Source organism: Anguilla rostrata, chromosome 17 (genome assembly GCF_018555375.3).
Source record: "Anguilla rostrata isolate EN2019 chromosome 17, ASM1855537v3, whole genome shotgun sequence".
NCBI lineage: Eukaryota > Metazoa > Chordata > Actinopteri > Anguilliformes > Anguillidae > Anguilla > Anguilla rostrata.
Window position 1 is genome coordinate 27,227,338 of NC_057949.1, and position 21,409 is coordinate 27,248,746.

At 45.9% G+C, this 21,409-nt stretch overlaps 1 protein-coding gene across 4 annotated transcripts in view; it reads left to right on the forward strand.

Annotated features, from left to right (window-relative positions):
• Window positions 1-14,057, forward strand: part of LOC135242994 (netrin-1-like) — a 44,272-nt gene extending 30,215 nt beyond the window's left edge. For all 4 annotated transcript variants that reach the window (XM_064314401.1, XM_064314403.1, XM_064314402.1 and 1 more), the window contains exons 4-7: window positions 857-1,006; window positions 3,404-3,457; window positions 7,237-7,311; window positions 13,728-14,057. In XM_064314401.1, coding sequence (XP_064170471.1) covers window positions 857-1,006; window positions 3,404-3,457; window positions 7,237-7,311; window positions 13,728-14,056 — 608 coding nt within the window. In that variant the 3' untranslated portion in view covers window position 14,057. The remainder of the gene's footprint in view (window positions 1-856; window positions 1,007-3,403; window positions 3,458-7,236; window positions 7,312-13,727) is intronic.
• Window positions 14,058-21,409: the final 7,352 nt, after the last annotated feature.

Genomic DNA, 21,409 nt, shown 5'->3' on the forward strand with positions numbered 1-21,409 from the left:
TCCAGAGTCAGTGGATTGAGAGTATGCTGACTGGTGGAGTGCTTCCATGGTGCTGACTATCAGAGTCAGTGGTGATATGCTGCTGTGCGTTTGCCATGGTGCTCGACTGATCCAGAGTCAGTGGATTGAGAGTATGCTGACTGTGTGGAGGTGCTTTTGCCATGGTGCTCGACTGATCCAGAGTCAGTGGATAGGAAGTGCTACAGGTTCCTTTTCCATGTCGCTTGACTTGTCCAAGCAGTCAGTGTGATAGTTTACTGTGCCATTACACCTGTTCTTCTACTGTGCTTCCACTCTGCCTGTCCGGCACTCACTTGTCCCCATAGTTTACCTGTGCGCACACCTCTACACCTGTTACTGTCTACTTGTGCTGCATTGTGCATTTCCGTGTGTCATGTTTACCTTGTGCTTGTAAAATCACCTGTTTATGTGTTGTTATGTTTACTTGTGCTGTGTGAGTTGTGTAGTGTGTATGTGTGTGAGTGCTGTGATATGTGTGTGTTGTGGTATATTTGTGTGTGGTGTGAATGTGGTGTATATAGTGTGTATGTGTGTGAGTGTGTATAGTGTGTGTATATATGTGCGTATGTGCATGTGTGTGTGTGTATGTGTGTGTGTGTATGTGTGTGTATAGTGTGTGTGTGTGTGTGCATGCGTATGTGTGTGAGTGTGTATAGTGTGTGTGTGTATGTGTGTGTGTGTATATGCGTGTGCATGTGTGTGAGTGTGTATAGTGTGTGTATGTGTGTGTGTGTATAGTGTGTGTGTGTATGTGTGTGTGTATAGTGTGTATATATATGTGTGTGTGTGTGCACACTCCTTTTCTCTCACCTCTTCTCTTCTCTGTTCCTCACAGCTTGTGACTGCCATCCCGTGGGCGCTGCGGGCAAAACCTGCAACCAGACCACGGGCCAGTGTCCCTGTAAGGACGGCGTGACTGGCATCACATGCAACCGCTGTGCTAAAGGCTACCAGCAGAGCCGGTCCCCCATTGCTCCCTGCATAAGTACGTGCACCAGCCGCTGCAACCCCACCCTATTAGCCATTAGTCCTTAGCCATTAGCTCTTAGCCTTTAGCCCATTAGCCCTTAGCTCTTAGCCCATAGCCTGTTAGCCCTTAGCTATTAGCCCGTTAGCTGTACTTTCAGCACTGCTCAGGGGCTCCAGCAGCCCATCAAAACCCATCTATCCACTGCCTTAGCTGCCACCCACTTATTACATATTATTAAACATCTTGGAGCTGGCCGTTCCTTCCTCCCCTATTTTTGACCGTTACTGGTTTTCTCCGACGAGCGATTTAAAACCGACAAGAGACGCAGATCATCGAAATCGTTTCGAAATCGCAGCGGCCTGGCGTTCGGACTCCCAGGGAAAGGGCCGAGCGGACTCGGCCTCTGGCCAGTGGTCAGGGATTTATTTGTTGGCGGTATCGAAAGGCCGCAGATTTCAGCCCCATGAGAGATAAAACGGCAGGAGCCCAAAATGGCGCCGGTCTGAATTGTGGCCTGGCTTTATCTCAAAGGCACCTGGCATCCTCCATAGAGATATCAATGATAAACGTATGAATACAATGCCATTCATCGTCGTCATTGGACATTTCTTTCAATTACAAGCGGCATATTTTTCAACAAATGCCTTTCGCATTTAAATTGTGTTTGGAAGCTCAACCGATCGGCCATAAAATTGAAACCTTTCTGTTCAGCCTTGGCCGAGGTTCAAGAGGATAAATCAAGGCTGTACAACACACAGGAATCACATTTCCTTGATATTTTATTTTTCTGGAAAGTAACAAACTCAAAGGGTGAAACCAGGACACGAAAGTGGTCTCATTTACTCAACTGAAAACGTTTACTTTTCTCCTGTAAGTGCAAAATATCATGTTATACCTTTAATAGCTTAATATCAAATAATGCAGCAACAGAGTCTGTCTGCCCATTTCAGTTTGCCAGGAAATGGAGTCGTGTCTCTGGGGTACTGGTAGGGTTCTGCACCAACATCAAGGTGCATATGTGGCTTCCATACTAGAGGACGTGGTTGTGTGTTTTAACACCAACTACAGCATCTGTACGGCATTTTAAGTTTTATTTTAAATTTAAAGCATGCAGTCCAAAGATATACTTAAAGGAATAAGCTGCTTTCAATAAATCTGTACTGACTGTATGCACCAGATCAGTAAGTTTTTTGTTTTTTTGATTGAATAGAAGTTGACCTCTTGAGATCATTTGGCTGTTTTGATTGAATCCAGTCAACTCGTTAAGACAATATGGAAACCCGACTTCCGCCAATGTAGCCAACTAGCACTGTGATGTTACAAAGAGGAACTCTTAATATCTTTCAGTGCAGATCACCATAGAGCCAAGCCCCACAAAGAAACTGCATAATTAAATCCTAACAGATATTTTCAGTCCTGTTCATTCCAACAGAAATTATCACTAATACAACAAACTAAAGATATAAAATAGCACAGGAAAGAATTTACGTTACCAAAGACTGGAAACAACTTTCCTTCCAGCTTAAAAACTTTAAAATGATCATAAAACAGTCCATATTGTAATATTTTATTTCACCAAAATGAAATGTGTACCAATTACTTAATTTACATTAAGTAACATTAATTTACTAAATATGTTGAGAAATCCATTTAATATTTCACAGACACACCTTCCAAATATTTATTTCCCAAATGACTTATTATAGGCTTCTTAAAATATAAAACCCAGACCAAATGTTCAATTTAATGGCTTAATCAAACCTGAACACACCCCTGTAGTTTGCATGGCCCGGCTGCTAGTCTTCACTTCACAAGCCTTTTCTCACTTCCTTCTTTCCTAATGTGACCCATCCGCTGTCTTGCACTTGTCTTGTGAGTTTCTCAGCCGACAATGTACAAGGTGTTTTTGTTATTATATTTTTACTGTTCCCTCCTCTGGAGGCAGGAGGAGCTTCCTGTTTGTGTGACCTCCTTCGATGACAACTTCCTGCCACCGCAACTGCAGTTGCAGACCAGGGGACTGAAAGAGTTTAAGTCCTTGCAAACAAATCTTGTGCATTTTTTTCACTTGCACCAATGCAAACCTGCTGTTACAAAAATGTGTGGGTTCATTGATACAGATATTATCCACCTGCATTAAAAAAAACATATACATCACCACTAAGTGAGCTAGCTCTCTTCCCTTATACACCTCAAAATTCAGGAGCATGGTAACATAAAATGCCATATATTAAATAAACTTTAAACGCTTGCCCTGCATGTTCATGGCCAAACTGACCGAATTTCAAACAAAAGTGCTAATCCTTTATGTATGCAGCTCACAGCCTTGATTTAGCTTTGTGATTTTCAATGCAACTGTGATCCTTATTTTAACTGCCTGTGCCTTCTGCCATTTCTCCTCCTGGGACGCAGAGATTCCTGTTGCACCCCCAACAACCAGCATGAGCAGCACGGAGGAACCGACAGGTGAGCACGGAACACTGCACTCTCACCTGTCAACGTGCAACACAACGTTCGGCACAGTAAATTGGGTTGACTGATTTGGCTGAATAAAGGGCAGTCACTGCAGAAGTGAAGTTATTCATTTATGTTTTTCCATCTAGCGGAACTTTTAAAAAGATGGATATCTTGTCCAAATACAGAAATATAAAAAGTATATGGCTCAAAATCTCTAGCCAAATTAAATAGTTTTTATGCAATCATTGTTTGCTTAAATAGTGCCTGACTCCTGAAAAATGTAACATTTTCTCTATTCAAGGGATGACTTTGGAGGAATTGGAGCATCCCCTTGTACATTAAAATGTCCAGTGTTCCTTCAACTCTAACAGAGTGCATGTGGTCCAACTCTAGATCAGAGTAGGACCATATGTACTCTGTAAGAGTTGATTTAACACTGGACGTTCTACTGTGGGTGTTCTAGGATATTATATCTGGTTCCTGGTTAAAATAATTTAATCTAGCAATATACTTGGACAAAAGCACGTTTTTTTTGCCCCCAATAATATATACGTATTGTACTTAAGATATTGTACCTGGTATTGGTCTTTGCATAGATTGACAGGTCGAGACAGATGAACTGCACTGCTATTAGCCGACTTGTTATCCATACAAGACACACGGGACGGACCACCCAGGCATGCAGTTTAGCAAATACATTACAGCATTTATAGACCGTTATAGCCCAGCTGAGCATAGATTGTTATTTGAAAATAATATGATCTCACCCTATAGGCCAACTAATTGCGAACGCATGAAGTATCCGGCCTCCCCCCGTCACCCGCTCGGTCTAATGTACTGTAGCGCCTGGACGGCGACCAAAGGAAAGTCAGCTAAGCGCTCCGCGAGCTCGCTCCGCGAGGCGAACAGCTGTGCGGCAGGTGCGGAGAAAGGAAATTAATTTGTCATCAGCGCGAGCTCCCCACCGCCACTCCGCGGGAGGAAGGCTTTTCAAATAACGCAGTGAAAGAACGAAAAAAAAAACGTGAATAATAAAAATAACGCAAATTGGGAATCGTCCGTTAAAAACGATATCCATATTTCAAAATGTTCAGAAATTGTGGATTAGTAGTAGCAGGATTAGTATTATTATCATTAGTAGTAGTAGTAGTTGTAGTAGTAGCAGCAGCAGCAGCTGTAGTTTTCAGGTAGTATTGCCCTGCAGTGTGAAACAACTACGACTTTTTACAACTTTTTAGCAATTCCTGCAGGTCAAGTGCACTTTTTAAACACTTGTGGTAGTCTGTTTCTCTGCTTGCAGTACTGGCCAATTAAAGTTAATGTACTGCTCAAATATACAATTTAAATGTTTTTCACTTAGGCCTATATGCACACTAGTGCTGTGTTTATTATGCTAGTGGGAATGTCTACAGTAATTTTATTAGCTTTGTACAATATCTCACAACCCTCCAGAGGGTCCTCAGATAAGTTTAACCTTTACTCCTCTGTAGCACGCTATAGCAAAACCCTGAACCAAATCTAGTCGGTCATGTTTTGGCATCCAGTAGTGTACACTGTACAGGCACGTCAGATTAAAATAGCAAGCACAGGAATCATGTTATACACACCAACACACAACACCTCATATTGAAATCACACTACATATGCACTTAGTGCCGACAACACACACCTACATATGCACATACTATATGCAATAGCATGTAACACACACACACACACACACACATGAACAGATGCACGCACGTACACACACACGAGTACACTCACAAACACGCACACACACACATACAAACACACACACAAACACGGACACGGACACGGACACACAAGCGCGCGCAGGTACGGAGTGTTTGGAGCTCGGTGCCCAGACAGTATCCCCTGAAACTGGGCAAGCCCAGCGTGGTCTGGGGCGAACGAATAGCCCACTTCCCTTAACCCGGGAGCGGACACAAAGGAGACGCTTGTCCGCGCCGCGGGGGTACCGCACGGCCCTCAGTGGAGTATTTCGGGGTGCCCTCGGGCACTGCTGGGGCTGCTGTCACGGAGGTCCGTCAGTTTTGGGGGGGGGGACGGAGGACGGGGGGGGCGGAGAGCGAGGTGTCGTGACGGCGTGGAACCAGCCCCTCAGGTCGGAAAACAAAAATGTCCTTTTCCCTCGCTGCTCATTTACATGGAAATCGGGCGGGGCCGATATGGACCAGTCACTTTCGTTTACTTTTGCATTTCTCCCTCCTTTCCCCCTCTCCGCCCTTTCGAGCCCTGATCTGTGTTCGCTAGAAATGTTGCCTGTACCTCCTCCTCCTCCTCCCCCCTTTCCCATTTCCCCAATCACCCCAAACCCCCTTTTTTTGGGTGGAGGGGGAAGGGGACATTTTTTCTCATTCCGTCGTTGCCCCGGCAACCTCATTCACACAGAATATAAAGGAAAATAAAGAACGGGCATAGATTGAGGGCTGGGCAAAACAATGAACTTTGTTCATATTCAGACTGCCTAAAATGCCCCTCCCCCTTTCTCTCGTTTTCTCTCTCTCTCTCGCTATCGCTCACTCTTTCCCCATGCCTTTCTCCCTGTCCCTTACTCTCCATCTCTCCTCTCTCCATACCTTTCCATTCCTCTCATCCTTCTAATGTTATCACACCTTTCTCTCGCTCTGTCTCTCTCTCTCCCTCTCATGCCTCCAAGTTCATGTAACAAGGGGTTACTCCATGGGATAAGGTGTGCCTCATTGCTTGCTATTTGGGGGGTTCCGGGCTGGTTTCTGTTACTCCGTAAAGCGTCTTTGTGACAGTTTTCTGTAAAAAAAAAAGAAAAGAAAAAAAAAGCCCTATACAAATAAAATCGATTTGATTTGCTTTGATTCAGAGCTCACCGATAAACTGCCCCCACAGGCTGGGCCTCGCCCGCATGCAGAGCCATGGGGTGCCTGTTCGGGGGACAGATTTAGAGGCTGGGGGTGACTCCTCATAAATTTGTGAGCTTTCCCGCCGCTGATGTGGCCGCCACTCTCTGATTGGAGGCCTCGGAGGCCGCAGACGTGGCCAATGGGAGCAGTTTATTATACTCGACTGGGGTAGAGCGGACGCTGAATGGCCTCGCTAAATTTTTCATTGGCTGCTAATTTCACTCCCCACCCCATGCCCCCCCCCCCCCCAATTCCGCCGCCCTCGCTCCCCTTCCTTGACCTTCCTTTTGTACGCCAAATTGACCCCTTTCCCCCCAGACTGTGACATCATAAATGCCAAAGAATTGTATGGCCCGGGGTTGCAGTTGGGGTGTGGGTGGAGGATCTTGCGGTGACATGACAAGCAGTGGCTGTATAGGCCTTAAATGGGGGGGTGGGAGAGAGGGGGAGGGGGGGGAGGTGTTCTGGGAGTCCTTAAAGACCTGGGTGGCACAATAGCCACACCGACAGGTCCCACACTAGAGGGGGTGTGTCTAGGGGGCAGATTGCTTTTGTTTGCACCCTCCACGACAGAAGGTGGCGCTACATAAGCCCTGTTAGGTGTCACATTCGGCCCAAGGAGGTCGGCAGGTCGGGTAGGGTGGAGCTTTTTTAAGCTCTAGAGCGGTGCGGTGCGTCGGCTGAGAACTCCTCTTCACTTTTACCACACGTCCTCGGGCAGTGATATAGCGCACGCTAACCTCTCTCCCCTCCCCACTCTCTCTCTCTCCCTCCCTCTCCCGCTCTCCCTCCCTCACTCTATCTCTCCCTCGCTCTCCGTTTCACTCCCTCCTCTCTCTCACTCCCTCTCTCTCCTCCTCTCCATCTCTCTCTCTCTCTCTGCAGACTGTGAGTCCTACTGCAAAGCCTCCAAAGGAAAGCTGAAGATCAACATGAAGAGATACTGCAAGAAAGACTACGGTGAGTGGCCTCCTCTGACCCGGAGCGCGTGATTGGTCGCTTGTCGCGTCCCCGCTCAACCCGCAGCTCCTGAGCTATTGTGCGGAGGGCTTACTCTGGACTGTCCAATCAAGTCAAAGCACCTAAGCAGCCCGGGCTGAAAGAGTGGCCGTCGGACAGGGGCTCAGGAGGACCGCGCGGACGGAGGGAACAGCAGGCCGCCCGAGCGTCATAAGAGGATAAAGGGCGGGGCTGGCGTGACATAGGGCAGAAGGCCTCATTAAGGGATGATTTTCTCTTTTAGCCGGTGCTTCCGCAATCCTTCCTTTCCTTCATCATCCCAGCCGTTAGCACCCCAGGTCCACAGGGTCCCAACCAAAGGCTGGCTAACCCCCCAACCCTAACCCAACCCCCAGGCTTTTCAGAAACCATCCCTGGACAAAGCATTCTTTCCTACCATGATCAGGAGATCGGGGTCTGAGCCTTTGTCCCTGCAGCACAAAATGAGAGAGAGAGAAAAAGAGAGAGAGAGAGAGAGACAGGCTAAGATCAGATCAGCAATCTTTGTGAAATGAATTTTATAAATGAAAAATTTTTCAATTTATTCCATTGATAAAATTTCTCATTTCACAGCATTGTGTTGGTGATATATCACAAGGATTACAACAGCAGTGGGGTTGGAATAGCCTGCAATTAAGACATCAAACTGTCAGCTAGCTCCTTCCACCAAGTGCATCTCTGTGGAAATAACAGTTATGTATTAGGAGATTAGGCCAGTCGGCCAAATCTACTTTGAATGCACTTCATAACTCAGCTGCTTTAGCCAGGTTTTGGGAAGCAAAACAATAACAAATACTATCCCTGCCATTGTTAGGGCATCAGAGTGAGAGCTCATATTGTGCAGTACTTTCTGTGAAAATTAAACAGGAGATTTAAATAAATTCATTAAAGGTGTCATTTTTAAATAATTATTTTGTATTTGTTAACGATGATGCATTGGTACAAGTACAGAATTTGGTCGGACACAGTCCCTACTCTACAAGAAGCAGATTTAATTTCAGTAGTCTGAAATTTATTTTTACAGTGAATACTTTCCAGTATGCCTATAAATATTGTCTGATTTAATTTATGTGCATTCTGAAATGGTCACTCTGTTGTTAGTGTTAGCGTAGCAAAACGCTACCCATATGAAAATATCACACACAGGTTTTTTTTCTTTCTTTTTCTCAGTGGTCTTCAGTCTTCCGTGAATACAGGTTTATTGCTCTTCCTGGACGGTTCATGGGTCACGTACCTCTAATTGCCTGGAATGTGCTCTTTTCGCCCCCTTTCTTAGAAAATTTTCAAATTCAATCTTTGCTGGAAGTAAAAAAAAAAAAATCAATTAGAGTTCCGGCACGCAGGCCTGTGTTTTGCTTTGCGATGGGTCAGTGGCCACGGGCGCAAGCCCGCGCGTTCCCCGGGTGCACATCGCGCACATTTCTCTGCTTGACATGACTGGCGCTACAGTCTATTACTTCCTACCTCCCCGTAGCCCCCAGAGAGTTAGTTCCATGGCCCAGTGAGCTCCCATTACAGTGTATTTATTCAACAAGAATCTGTTAGCAGCTAGCCGATCCTTTCTGGGTTGGTCTGTGGTGGTGATGGGTTTTTTTCCCAGTGAGGAGAGAAATATGGGGGCAGTGTAGTATACTGGGTACTGCGCTTGTAACCCATAACGGTTGCAGGTTCGATTCCCAGGTAGGACACTGCTGTTGTATCCTTGGACAAAGGTACTTAAGCGGAATAGCTTCAGTTTCAGCTGTAAAGATATATATACGGGTTAAATTGCTAAAAGTTCTCTTAGTTGCTTTGGATAAAGAGAAACAGCCTGCAATGTAATTTTGTGTAAAAATAGGTCGACGAGGCGACTTGGACGTGAAATGGGGTTGCGGGGATGAGGTCACATGGCAACGACGGGGGCAACACGGATGTTGGTTCCCCCCAATGGAGCGCTGCTTTACTTGGTCAAACAGCGGTGATATTTGACCTGTTGCTATGGCAGTCCCGGCCAGGGGTTGGCGGGTGGGGGTGGAGCCACGACTCATCTCCTGCTTCTGCAGACGTTCACATCACACACGGCAGGAGGCGTGTCACAGAATGTAGGACAGGAGAGAGATTTTTTTTGGGGTGGCAGGCATTTGGAGGTGAGGCGGGGGTGTTGTTCATTGGGGGTGTGGAGGGTGGTGGTTCTGTGTTTGGGACCAGTCCAGTTCCCCTGCTGTTGCAGTCACTCCTGGTTCTTCTTTTACACGTATTTCGCACTTTTTATCCCATAGTCCCTTACTGTCTGTCTGGATTCCGTTTTTTGCTCTCTGGGCTCTCTCTCTTGCCCCCCCCCCCCAGTGTGTTGCTACGGAAACAGTGAGCAGAAAGCGGGAGATCGTGCCCTGATGCCCCACAGCAGGCCAGACCACCACAACGAATCAAAACATGGGGGGGGAGGTATCCCACAGTGCTGGTGTGTAGAGCGCCACCTGCTGGTGGCCGACGGGGGAAGCGGAGGGCGGTCCAGGCAGGGCGTTCCGCCCAGTGGGGCAGGACCCTGAAAGCCGTAATTACACGCGTCGCGATTCCATTATGACCCGCCCCCCCCCAGCCGCGCGCGGGTCAGGCTCCCGAGCACCAGCCGCCACAGCGGGAGCCTTGGCGCTCCTCCGCTTCCTTTTGCTCCCGTCTTTTCCGCCCCCCCCACCACACCCGCCGCTGCAGAGCGCTTTATCCATTAGGTTTCCAGGCCTCAGCACACTATTCGCAGCCAATTCCCTCCCTTTTCCCTCTCATTCCCTCACATTTCCCTCCCTTTTCCCTCATTCCCTCCCTTTTCCCTCATTCCCTCCTTTTCCCTCTCATTTCCCTCCCTTTTCCCTCATTCCCTCCTTTCCCCTCACATTTCCCTCTCATTTCCCTCCTTTTTCCTTCCCTTTTCCCTCTCATTTCCCTCCTGTTTCCCGCCCAATTTAGGCACGCATGTGGCGGGTTGGGGACTGGCGACTGGGGGGGGGGGGGACCAGGAGGGGCTGGTGAGCTGGGCTTGGCTGAGACTTCAGAGTGGGGGTGGCGGTTCGCCTTCATCTGCGTACGCCTGAGCGCCGTGGGCGTGTCTACGCCGCGGTTCTGCCTCTGCCTAATCAGGCGTGTGTATCGGGCACGTGGGCGGAGCCTCACATCAAGGCCAGCCCCGCCTCTCCCAACCTCCTCAATTAATTATTGCTCCTTTTTTTATTCCAACAATAGGGCTCTGATTAACTCTGGACTCGGGGTGGGGGGGGGGGGGGGGGGGTGATGTTCAGTGCATTAAAGGAGTGAGCGGTACTCAAAGGAGGCGTTTTGGAAAGGGAAGTGTATATCGGGAGAGCGGATTCTGGTCCTGGATCCAGTTCCCAGAGCAAACGCTTTTGTCCGCCAACGGAAGCCACATCCAAGATGGGGTCAGAGAGTATCCTGATCTTTCTGGAACGTTCTCTATGTCTGGAAAAATATAAATACCACCACAATCCTTGCCCTCTCACCCCCGCCCGCACCCCCCCCCCCCCCCCCCGCCCCACTCACACAGAAAACTTCTCTTTCCTTTGGCGAACAAGTTGCCTTTGGCCCAAAGACGCTCTCCACATGAATGGCCGCCCTATGAGGGGGGCTGCGGTGATTCCAACTGGCTTCTTTTCTTCTGTAATTGCAGGCAATTTGCTCACATCGGTCCGACCCCGGCCCCCCCGGCCCCCCCGGCCCCCGGGCCCACAGCCACCCGGCGTTCTCTGTATGTTTCACAAACCTGTATCTGCGCAATTGACAGCCCTTAGAAAGCACCCGTAAAAAATGTAGTTTACTTTTGATATTGCTAAAACAATAGCAATTCCACCAAGATGATGAAATGTCATCATTTCCCTGGCTGGCAGGATCGAGAATTAAGTAGATTTGGGGTGGGGGGTGGGGGTGGATGGGGGCTGGGGGGTCATGCATTGTGCCAGACGTTTCCATGGCGTTCATGGAGTCCTGAGATAGTTTGGAAGTGTGCAGAGGCTGCTATTGTTTGGACCTGAACTGCAGCCCGTAAGGTCTCTGTGACTGTGTGCGTGTAAATGGTCTCTGTGACTGTGTGTAAATGGTCTCTGTGGCTGTGTGTAAATGGTCTCTGTGACTGTGTGTAAATGGTCTAAATGGTCTCTGTAACTATGTGTAAATGGTCTCTGTGACTGTGTGTAAGTGGTCTAAATGGTCTCTGTAACTGTGTGTAAATGGTCTCTGTGACTGTGTGCGTGTAAATGGTCTCTGTGACTGTGTGTAAATGGTCTCTGTAACTATGTGTAAATGGTCTCTGTGACTGTGTGTAAGTGGTCTAAATGGTCTCTGTAACGTGTGTAAATGGTCTCTGTGACTGTGTGTAAATGGTCTCTGTGACTGTGTGTAAATGGTCTAAATGGTCTCTGTAACTGTGTGTAAATGGTCTCCGTGACTGTGTGTAAATGGTCTCTGTGGCTGTGTGTAAATGGTCTCTGTGGCTGTGTGTAAGTGGTCTCTGTGACTGTGTGTCAATGGTCTCTGTGACTGTGTGTAAATGGTCTCTGTGGCTGTGTGTAAATGGTCTGGCTGTGTTAAATGGCTCGTGTGTAAATGGTCTCTGCTTGTAATGGTCTCTGTGACTGTGTGTAAATGGTCTCTGTGACTGTGTGTAAGTGGTCTCTGTGTCTGTGTGTAAATGGTCTCTGTGTCTGTGTGTAAATGGTCTCTGTGTCTGTGTGTAAGTGGTCTGTGTCTGTGTGTAAATGGTCTCTGTGTCTGTGTGTAAGTGGTCTGTGTCTGTGTGTAAGTGGTCTGTGTCTGTGTGTAAATGGTCTCTGTGTCTGTGTGTAAATGGTCTCTGTGTCTGTGTGTAAATGGTCTCTGTGTCTGTGTGTAAATGGTCTCTGTGACTGTGTGTAAATGGTCTCTGTGACTGTGTGTAAATGGTCTCTGTGACTGTGTGTAAATGGTCTCTGTGACTGTGTGTAAGTGGTCTCTGTGGCTGTGTGTAAATGGTCTCTGTGGCTGTGTGTAATGGTCTCTGTGCTGTGTTAATGTCTGTCTGCTGTGCTGTGTGTAATGGTCTCGTGACTGTGTAAATGGTTCTGCGGGCTCGGATTGTTGTCACATGTGCTCTGCTCGCTGACGTGTAAATGGTCTCGACTGGCGCATGGTCTCAGCTACTTCGATGTAAATGTCCTCGCTGATTGTTGTGTGTTCTCTGTGACCTGTTATGAATGCTCTCTTCGCGTGTTGGTTCTCTCGTTATTTGAAATCTCTCTTCGCCGTTTTCTCTCTCGTTTGTAATGAAAATAAAGGAATCCAATGTTTGGCGCAGGACAACACCACCCCCCCCCCCCTTCGTCCACCCCCTACCCCTCATCCCCCCCCGAGCCCTTTTCTCTCCGTCTTCCCTTTTTCAATCGTTTCTACGGAAACCGCGGCCGCAGTCAAACATTAGCGAGCTTTACATGCAGCGACTGCTCTTTCGGCTGTGCACAGAAGCCCCGGTACCAGTTCCATCTTCTCAACCGAGGTCGCCATGGCAACCGTTGGCCTAAACAATAAGTTCGGGGTCAAAGGTCAACAGTGGGGGAAGGAACGCGACAGCAATAAAGATGGCGCAGGTCAGCAGCTCTGGAGACGGTCTAAGGCGAGGGATAAATGGGCCTATATTCCAACGGAACCTACCTCGGCTGAAACGCTGCTCCTCTGACACAATTCACAGTGGGTTGTGGGTGGGGGGGGTGGCAAGTGAACCACTGCCAATGGTTCGGTTTCACTAAGGAACATTTTCTACCACATTTAAACCTGGTTTAGACCTGGGTCAAATAATTATTCTAAATGCTTTAACCCTTTAGATAATAGCAAAAAGTAACTGCAGATTATTGACAGAAGAACCCTCTGCTCTCACTGACCTAACTCCAGACTCTTTTATATACGATTGTACATTTCGGTCAGGAGCATGTCTTGTTGAAAATCCTTCTGGAGAATCTGCAGCCATGCGTTCAATATTTTACTGGCATCTAAAGAGTTAAATTATTTCAAATATGCATCAGTCCCAGGTCAAGATGGACTGAGAGTTGCTCATGTTATATCCTTCTTGAACACTGAATTGAACTTTTAAAATATATTTTAGAAGAGAACCTGGTGTGTTGGGGATACAATCTATGTTGGTGATGGGGGGGGTGGGGGGGTTCATGTGTTAGCTTTAAGGTACATGCGATGTATGGAAAGGTCAATTATTCTTTTCTTTTTTGATTTTGTTTGTCTAGTTCATTTAGTTTTTATTTAGCTTTTAAGTGTGTGCATGTATAGACCTTTGCTGATCTTCTGATTGGTTGCAGTAAAGGTCAAAGGTCTCTCTCTCTCTCTCTCTCCCTCTCGCTGGCCCACAGCGGTGCAGGTGCACATCCTGAAGGGGGACCGGGCGGGCGAGTGGTGGAAGTTCACGGCGAACGTCATCTCCGTCTACAAGCAGGGCGAGAGCCGCATCCGGCGCGGCGACCAGCTGCTGTGGGTCCACGCCAAGGACGTGGCCTGCAGGTGCCCCAAGATCAAGCCGGGCAGGAAGTACCTGCTGCTGGGCAACGAGGACGACTCGCCGGAGCAGAGCGGCGTGGTGGCGCACAAGGGCAGCCTGGTCATCCAGTGGCGGGACACGTGGGCCCGCCGGCTCCGGAAGTTTCAGCAGCGCGAGAAGAAGGGAAAGTGCAAGAAGGCCTAAAAGAGGGGGCGGGGCGGGGGGCATGGGGGGCGTGGAACGAAGAGACGGAGGTGAGAAGAGGGGGAGAAAGAGAGAGATGGAAGGAGAGAGCGGAGGAAAGAGACAGACTGTGTTCCGCTGCTTTGAGTGGAAGCACTGAGAGAAATATTAGAATGTTCTTTTTTTTTTTTTATTCAAAGAACTTTTGTGAAGGAGATTTGCAGTTTTGTTGTCAATTATTTCTTCAAGATTCCTTTTTTTTGTGGATTTGCTGAGTTTGCACCTAATATTACAAGTATATGAAGTCATTTGTATTTTATTCATTATGGTTAATATTTCAGATCTGGCTATAGAACATGCTGTTGTAGTTTTTTGTTGGTTTGTTTGTTTTTGAAGAAAAACAGGCTACTGTATCATGTTCATATTTCAAAATTGTTCTATATCTAATGTATAAAGGTTTCTCAACTTAGCGGGTAGAATGTGTGACTAATATTCGTCAGCTCACATGCAACCATGTAAACAGAAGAGTGTAAACACTAAAAAGGCTTTTGTTGTAGTTTCGGTATGTTCATAACGCAAAAACAAATGTGTCAGTTAGCCTTTACATAGAACTGCTGTGAGAAATATAATTGACTCTAAATAATTGATATTCAGTTTTGTTTTATTTCACCCAAAGAGTCATGGAACAGCAGACGGCAGAGAGTGTGTTAAGCTCAGGCTTGATCGTCCTGTGTGCTCTAGCCCAGTGTTTCTCAACCCTGGTTTCTGTTCCAACCATAGTAACAAGCCCTGCATTGCAATGAGCTGCTAATTGTTCTTAATTAGGAGCTAACTGCTCTTAATTGGACTTTTTAATAGTCGACTGAAGGACAGTTTCAACCTCTTAAAGCCACATTATGCCATTAATGGCTAAGTTTGCCGTTTAAAAAAAAATAAATGTCTTGTCTCATATTCATATCTCAGGAACTTTAATAGGTCAGACCAACTTATGCTTTCATTTACATTGCTGTTCATAAAGAATTGGAAATCATGACAATTGAAAGAGGTTCCACAAACTGACAGGATTAGAGATTAGCTTTGATTAAAAAAACCCAGCAAAAACAGTAGGACCAGGGCTGAGAAACACTGCTCTAGATCAGGGGTCAAACTCAAATCCTGGAGGGCTGCAGTGGCTGCTCATCACTGATGTGTTCCTGCACTTAAGCGCTTAATTTAGGTCACTGATTGGCTTAAAGAGTCTCCACACCTTGTTTCCCAGGCCCTCATTGGCTGCTGAATTGAAAGGAGATCACAACAACCAGCAGAGAGTTAGGCCCTCCAGGATTGGAGTTTGAGACCCCTGCTCTAGGTCGTATAACTCAGTGACTAGCCTAGACTGGCAGAATGGACTGTTTTCATCAATATTCACATGTTCATATTAAGTTGAAAATAAGCTATAAGGTAATATTTTTGAGAATGCCCTGTCTGAGGGTGAATGGAAAGCCACCGCTTGTGTGGATTGAACACTGCCTTTGATACCACATGATGTAAGCTATAGGCCTCATTTTGACAGACTGTAGCAAACAGTGTACAGCGGTCAAGATGCTCGCGATACTGCTGTTTTCATAATCATTCCGGCCTGTCGCTAAGCTTAAGACCAGGAGAATGTTTGGAGGAACAGTGCAGCTTTTCCCACCACGGACAATGAGACTTTGATTAAGGTACAGTGCTTTGTTTCTGTAAATCTGTTGCAAGTAAATCCACTCAGTACTGTAAACAGTTTTTAAGGAATAATTGTTCCTTTTTTTTTTTTTTTTAAGTTTTAAAGGAGCATAAATGTACACAAAATCACAGATTAAATGTTGCTTTCTTTCCCGGAAGAGCCGTAACCCTACTTCGCAGTAAAGACTGCGTCGTTCTGTCGGAAAACGAATTCGTCAACTGGTCTGCTCACTGGGAGCAACTCTCACCATCTCCTGGACACTCAAACCTTTGGACCTTGCAAAACTTACAAAGAACAATCATCAGTAACTTTCCATATTGTCATTTCTTCATATGTATTATTGTTATTAATGTTTTTTTTGTTTTTTTTTACAAAAAAGCTCTATGAGTCATATGGGGAGCTCTGTGAGAGTCATATGGGGGAGCTCTATGAATCATATGGGGAGCTCTATGAGTCATTTGGGGAGCTCTATGAGTCATTTGGGGAGCTCTATGAGTCATAGGGGGAGCTCTATGAGTCATAGGGGGAGCTCTATGAGTCATAGGGGGAGCTCTATGAATCCTATGGGGGATCTCTGATACCAGCAATCAACACCAATCTGCTTTGGACCACTTCAATGCAGGCCAGCCAAACTACTGTCATTTCTGTAAAAACCAGCATCAGTCATTTCAGCCTGAACTTAAAAGTGTTTGTTCGCTGAAAGTGAATATAACAAAATGGATAAAGGAAAAAGTTTTTGGCAGCAGTTCCCATCGTCGGGTTATGAAAGGCCCAGCTTCCACAGCAGAGGAGGCCGGAGAGTGTTGTGTATGTGTGGGCAAAAACAGTTCATTTTTCCCGCCTTGTGTTGTCAGCTACACTTTAAACAAAGAACGCAATCAAAGCGACCTCTGCCTTAACTGGAATCGGTGTCACTTCTAACGTAAAGAAAATCACTCCCAGTCCCTTTTTTTTTTTGTTTCTTCGAATTAGTGTGATCTCGCTTGCTCCGATTAAGCTGTTCTGAAACCTGCCAATCACGTGTGCAAGCCCACATGCTCCTTCCAGATTTAAAAGCTTTGGGGGAAAAAAAATTTGTCTGAAGAATTTGTTGTCACAAACCAATTACTTGTCCGTGATATGCAACCGAGAAATAATGTGCCTGTAAAATTGCTTTGGAAAAAAAAAAAAAACCTTTCTCTTTGAGATACGATGTAAACTAACCATTAGAGACGGGATATGGTCTGCCTTCTAAGTGTGGAGAGCACACCTGGTCCGATAATATGCATATATTTTAGTAGTCTTACTCTTAAATGCCATATTAACCTTAAAGTTTTATAAAGCAGCGAAATGAATCAAATAGCATAACTGATGTGCATTTTCAGTACTCATTAAATGGGAGTTGCAGGTATTTCCAAGACTATATTTATATAGTTAGCATTTTTTATTTAAAATATGGACTAGGGCATTTTAGACGATACTATTAACTAGACTTGTGAGTATTGTAGATAAGAAAGAAGTGATTATAGGAAGTGTTTTTGTACAGTGAGCTAAGTGAGCTGTGGAGCACTTGAGCTGAGAGAGAGAGTGCTGGGCTAGGTGGGATTGCAGGTCACACACACACACACACACACACGCACGCACACAGGCATGCACACATACACTCACAAGCGCACACATACAAACTCACGCACACACACGCACCCACGAGCACACACACACACACACTCACACATACACACACTCACGCATTAACATACGCACAGTCACACGCGCACACACTCAGCACACACACATACACACTCACGCACACTCGCGCATTAACATATGCAGTCACACGTACAGTCACACACATGCATTCACACATACACACACTCACGCACACACACATGCACTCGCACACAGTCACTCACACATACACACAGTCACTCATGCCTACCTACACACAGACACATACACACTCACCCTAAAACACATCTTCAAACACGCATGCATGCATAGTCACAAACACAAACTACAAGACACACGTACACGCACACACAGGCAGGTATACAAACTTATGAAGACAGACAGAGAAATGAAGACAGACAGAGAAACACACGCACAAGTCTGCAAAAATCTTCTGCTTAGCATCACATCCCCAGGCATACCTCCTTCCTCAGCACCTCTCTCTCTTGCTCCAATCACAAGCCGTTTCACTGTCACATGACCGAAAGAGCATCAGTTTCACACACTTTCTACAAAGGACAACATTACACAAAGAGAAAAAAAGTGCTATTCAGTCAGGTCCAACAGAACAACCAAATGTCCCAGGGGTTTAATTTAAAACGTATTGTTTTATGTAAATGCTACATCACGGTTTTTCCGACATTCAAATCCATATCCTTTATATTCCGAGATTCATATTTTATGTAATAAGAGAAGATAAACTAGATGCTTTTTACTGATGTCTTTCTGCATTTTATTGTTTTGTTTCTTTGTGTCAATAAATACAGATTTTAAGTGTAAATTTAAAAATGTTTGTCAGATATATTCTTAAATCTACATTTGAGTTTCTAGTAGCCACAATGTAAATTCTAAATCAGTATTCCCAGAAAAGTGAGGGTGATTCCTTATTAATCTGATTTTCTCTGCACACCTGCCAGTACATGTACATGTTTTTGTCCATGCTAGGAATTCTAAATTATGTTAAGCTGTGGCCATTGCAAAAAAAGTGTGCAATGTTGCTCTATAATACATACTAATATATTGTGGTTATTATATATGAATATATTTAACGTTACGTGAAACAATGTGGATTATATTTGTGTCTTTGTTTTTTTTTCTACTTCTGTTATTTTTTGTCTTCTTTTGGTTTGTTTTTTTGTTGTTAGATGGCTGTGAATGAAAAAAAGTAAATCAGAAGGAATCTGTAACTACTGAACGGCAATTTGGTAGAACTAAACGGAAAATACAGTTATAAATAAACTCATGTAAACACATGCGGACTCGTTCTCTTTGAAATAATAATAAAAAATAAAAAAAGGATTCCAAAAAACCCTACTCTTCAAAGGGCTGAAATATTCATAATAGATATTAATCAGGAACCCTAATGGCCTGCTAGAGCTGAATAGAGTAGATTAAAAGGCATTATGGCCCTTGGAAAGGGAATTTGCTTTGCACTTATGGACTGATGGCAACCATTAAAAATGCAGGTATTGCATGAGCTAACCCACACTGGAAAAAAAAAAAAAGGTGAGACAATCACATTCCATTGCCAGACGTCACCAACGTAAAAATACACAGCGTTAAATTGAACACGCGTGACATCGGTTCAAGTGAGTTGAAACGGTGACGCAGAGCGATCCTAGTTTAGCGCTAAGCCGCTAACACCGCTTCCAGAAGGAACCTGGCTTTGCGCCGGAGGCGTCCCTGCGGTCCCAGGTGCCAAACCGAGGCCAGCCCTGCGTAGCTTCACCCGTCAGGCCGCAGGAAGTGAGGGCGTTGCTGCGGCTTCCATTTCGCACAGAGTGCAGACTTTACGTCTTAGCAAGCGTGTTTTTGAAAGGACCCGGTGCTTCGGGTTCAGTACCCTCTACCCCCCTACACACACACACACACACGGTACATTACCGCACGAAAAGCCCTGCACAGCACCCTCTCTCACGTTCGGTGCCACAGATTCTGTCGACCCACCAGATGCCTGTGCCCCATGTTCCTAATGTCGAACATTCCGTCTCCCAATGTTTTCTGTCGAAACATTCCAGTTTGATTCCAAACATTCCTTTTTTGTACGTCGCTTTGGATAAAAGCGTCTGCTAAATGAATGTACTGTAATGTAATGATGCACCTTATGAATGTTTATGAAGAATTTAACTAATGAAGTATGATACTGTGGCTAAGGGATGTTCTGTATTACCTAAGACACGAACACTCCGCATGACCCCCCTGTTGAGAATGAGAGCAGGAGTGGGCCATTTGTCTTGTCCATGGAGTACATGCTCCCTCATCAGCCACACCATGCAGAAGGAGAAGACCGGTGTAAACAGAGTGGAGTTCAGTAACTTCACTGTGCATCCAGAATTCACTCCGTGAAGCTACAATGAATCTGATTGGTTCCCTTAGCAGGAAACCTTGGTCTTTAGCTCAACAAGACCAAGCTATCTCTTTTAACCATTTCTTTTAGCTTTTTTTTGCTAAATCTTTCAGCTATCTCTTTTAGATATTTTTCAACTGTCTCTTTAAGCCAAGTGGCTGACAAGGGCTTCCTTTGAAACCCACAGCTGATCTGCCTCCGTTGCCATGGTGCTGTGACTTGCATAATATTATAACTGATCTCAATCACCTGGCTGCTGGAGGTCGCTGCTGGAGTTCAAAGAGGGAGGACAAAACGGAATTTGATAACGTGAACACCAGCTACGCACGCGATGATGTGTCCGGGAATTTCTGAACAAGCAAGCAAGCTGAGTCATCGCAAAGGTCAATGGTTGTCACGGTTCTGGGATTCAGAGAAAAGCTGCAGAGAGTGTCGAACGCCAGGGAATCTGTTTTAACATCAAGCGAGAGCGGGATGTATAGGAAACCACAGCCATTAAAACTACTTCCGTAACTGTAACAGGTATTTAGGAGCGCACGCCTCATCGTCGTCAGTCTTCACCGCCAACTTTGCGCAATAAACACGGAGAGGGTCCGAGACGGACAATAAGCCATGGCAACCAGGGCGTAAATATTTCCGAATGTTGCCGAGTGAAATCATCAACCATAAATCTTTCTGCACAGACTGCAAGAGCTTTGGCACGTCCAGCTAAACACCTTCACTGTCGTTTGTTTATAAACACGCCGCTTCCACGCTATACTGCCAGCCGAAAACCGAGGGCTAAAGTTGGCAGTAAGCGAGGGTGGCGATAAAAAGATGACAGGAAGAGAAACTGTGTTAATAACTGTGGCGCACGACCTAAGAAAATAACTTTTATTATTTCATAAAGCATCAGTGCATTATATCTCAATATCAAGTTAATATACTGTCATATTTCACCTACCTATGTGACTTAACCAGTAGACTGAACAGCCTGCAAAAGTGCTTGTCATCTATTTATTTACAAAGTGTCAAATTCGTGAGTTTCAGGAGTGTGGGAGTGTCTGTATTTCCCCTATGTCTTCACCACAGTCTACATGTGTCCACAAAATGCACCCCCCCTCCCCCCTCTCGTCCACCAGCACCAGTACCAGGCCACATTCCGACCACCAGGACGTTAATTAGCTGCACCATGATTTTGACCAGCATTCCCGAAACAGGAAGACAGTAACAGAGGGGATTAAAGGGCTGTGGACGAAGGCTAAAACAAATAAAGGGGGACGGGGGGGGGGGGAGGGGAGGGGGATTAGGGGGCTGACACTCACAAGTGATGTGGAGGGGCCGGGCTCCCACAGTAGCCTACTGGCCATTAATGTGGCTGTTGATTTTGTCCCTTTTCCCACATCAGAGTTGCCAAAGGAGAAAAAAAAAAAAACTTTTTGCGTATAACTTTTAATCCCCCCCCCCCCCCGAACTGTGACAAGCCATCAGGAGTGGAAGAGGAAATTTGAAAACATCCTCCAAGGCAAACCAAGGGGGGGAGGGGAGGGGAGGGGAGGGGAGGGCTGCAAACAAACAAAAACCAGTAAACAAAATACAAAATCCTGCTCCAATTCACTAAACGCAGACTTCACTTGTT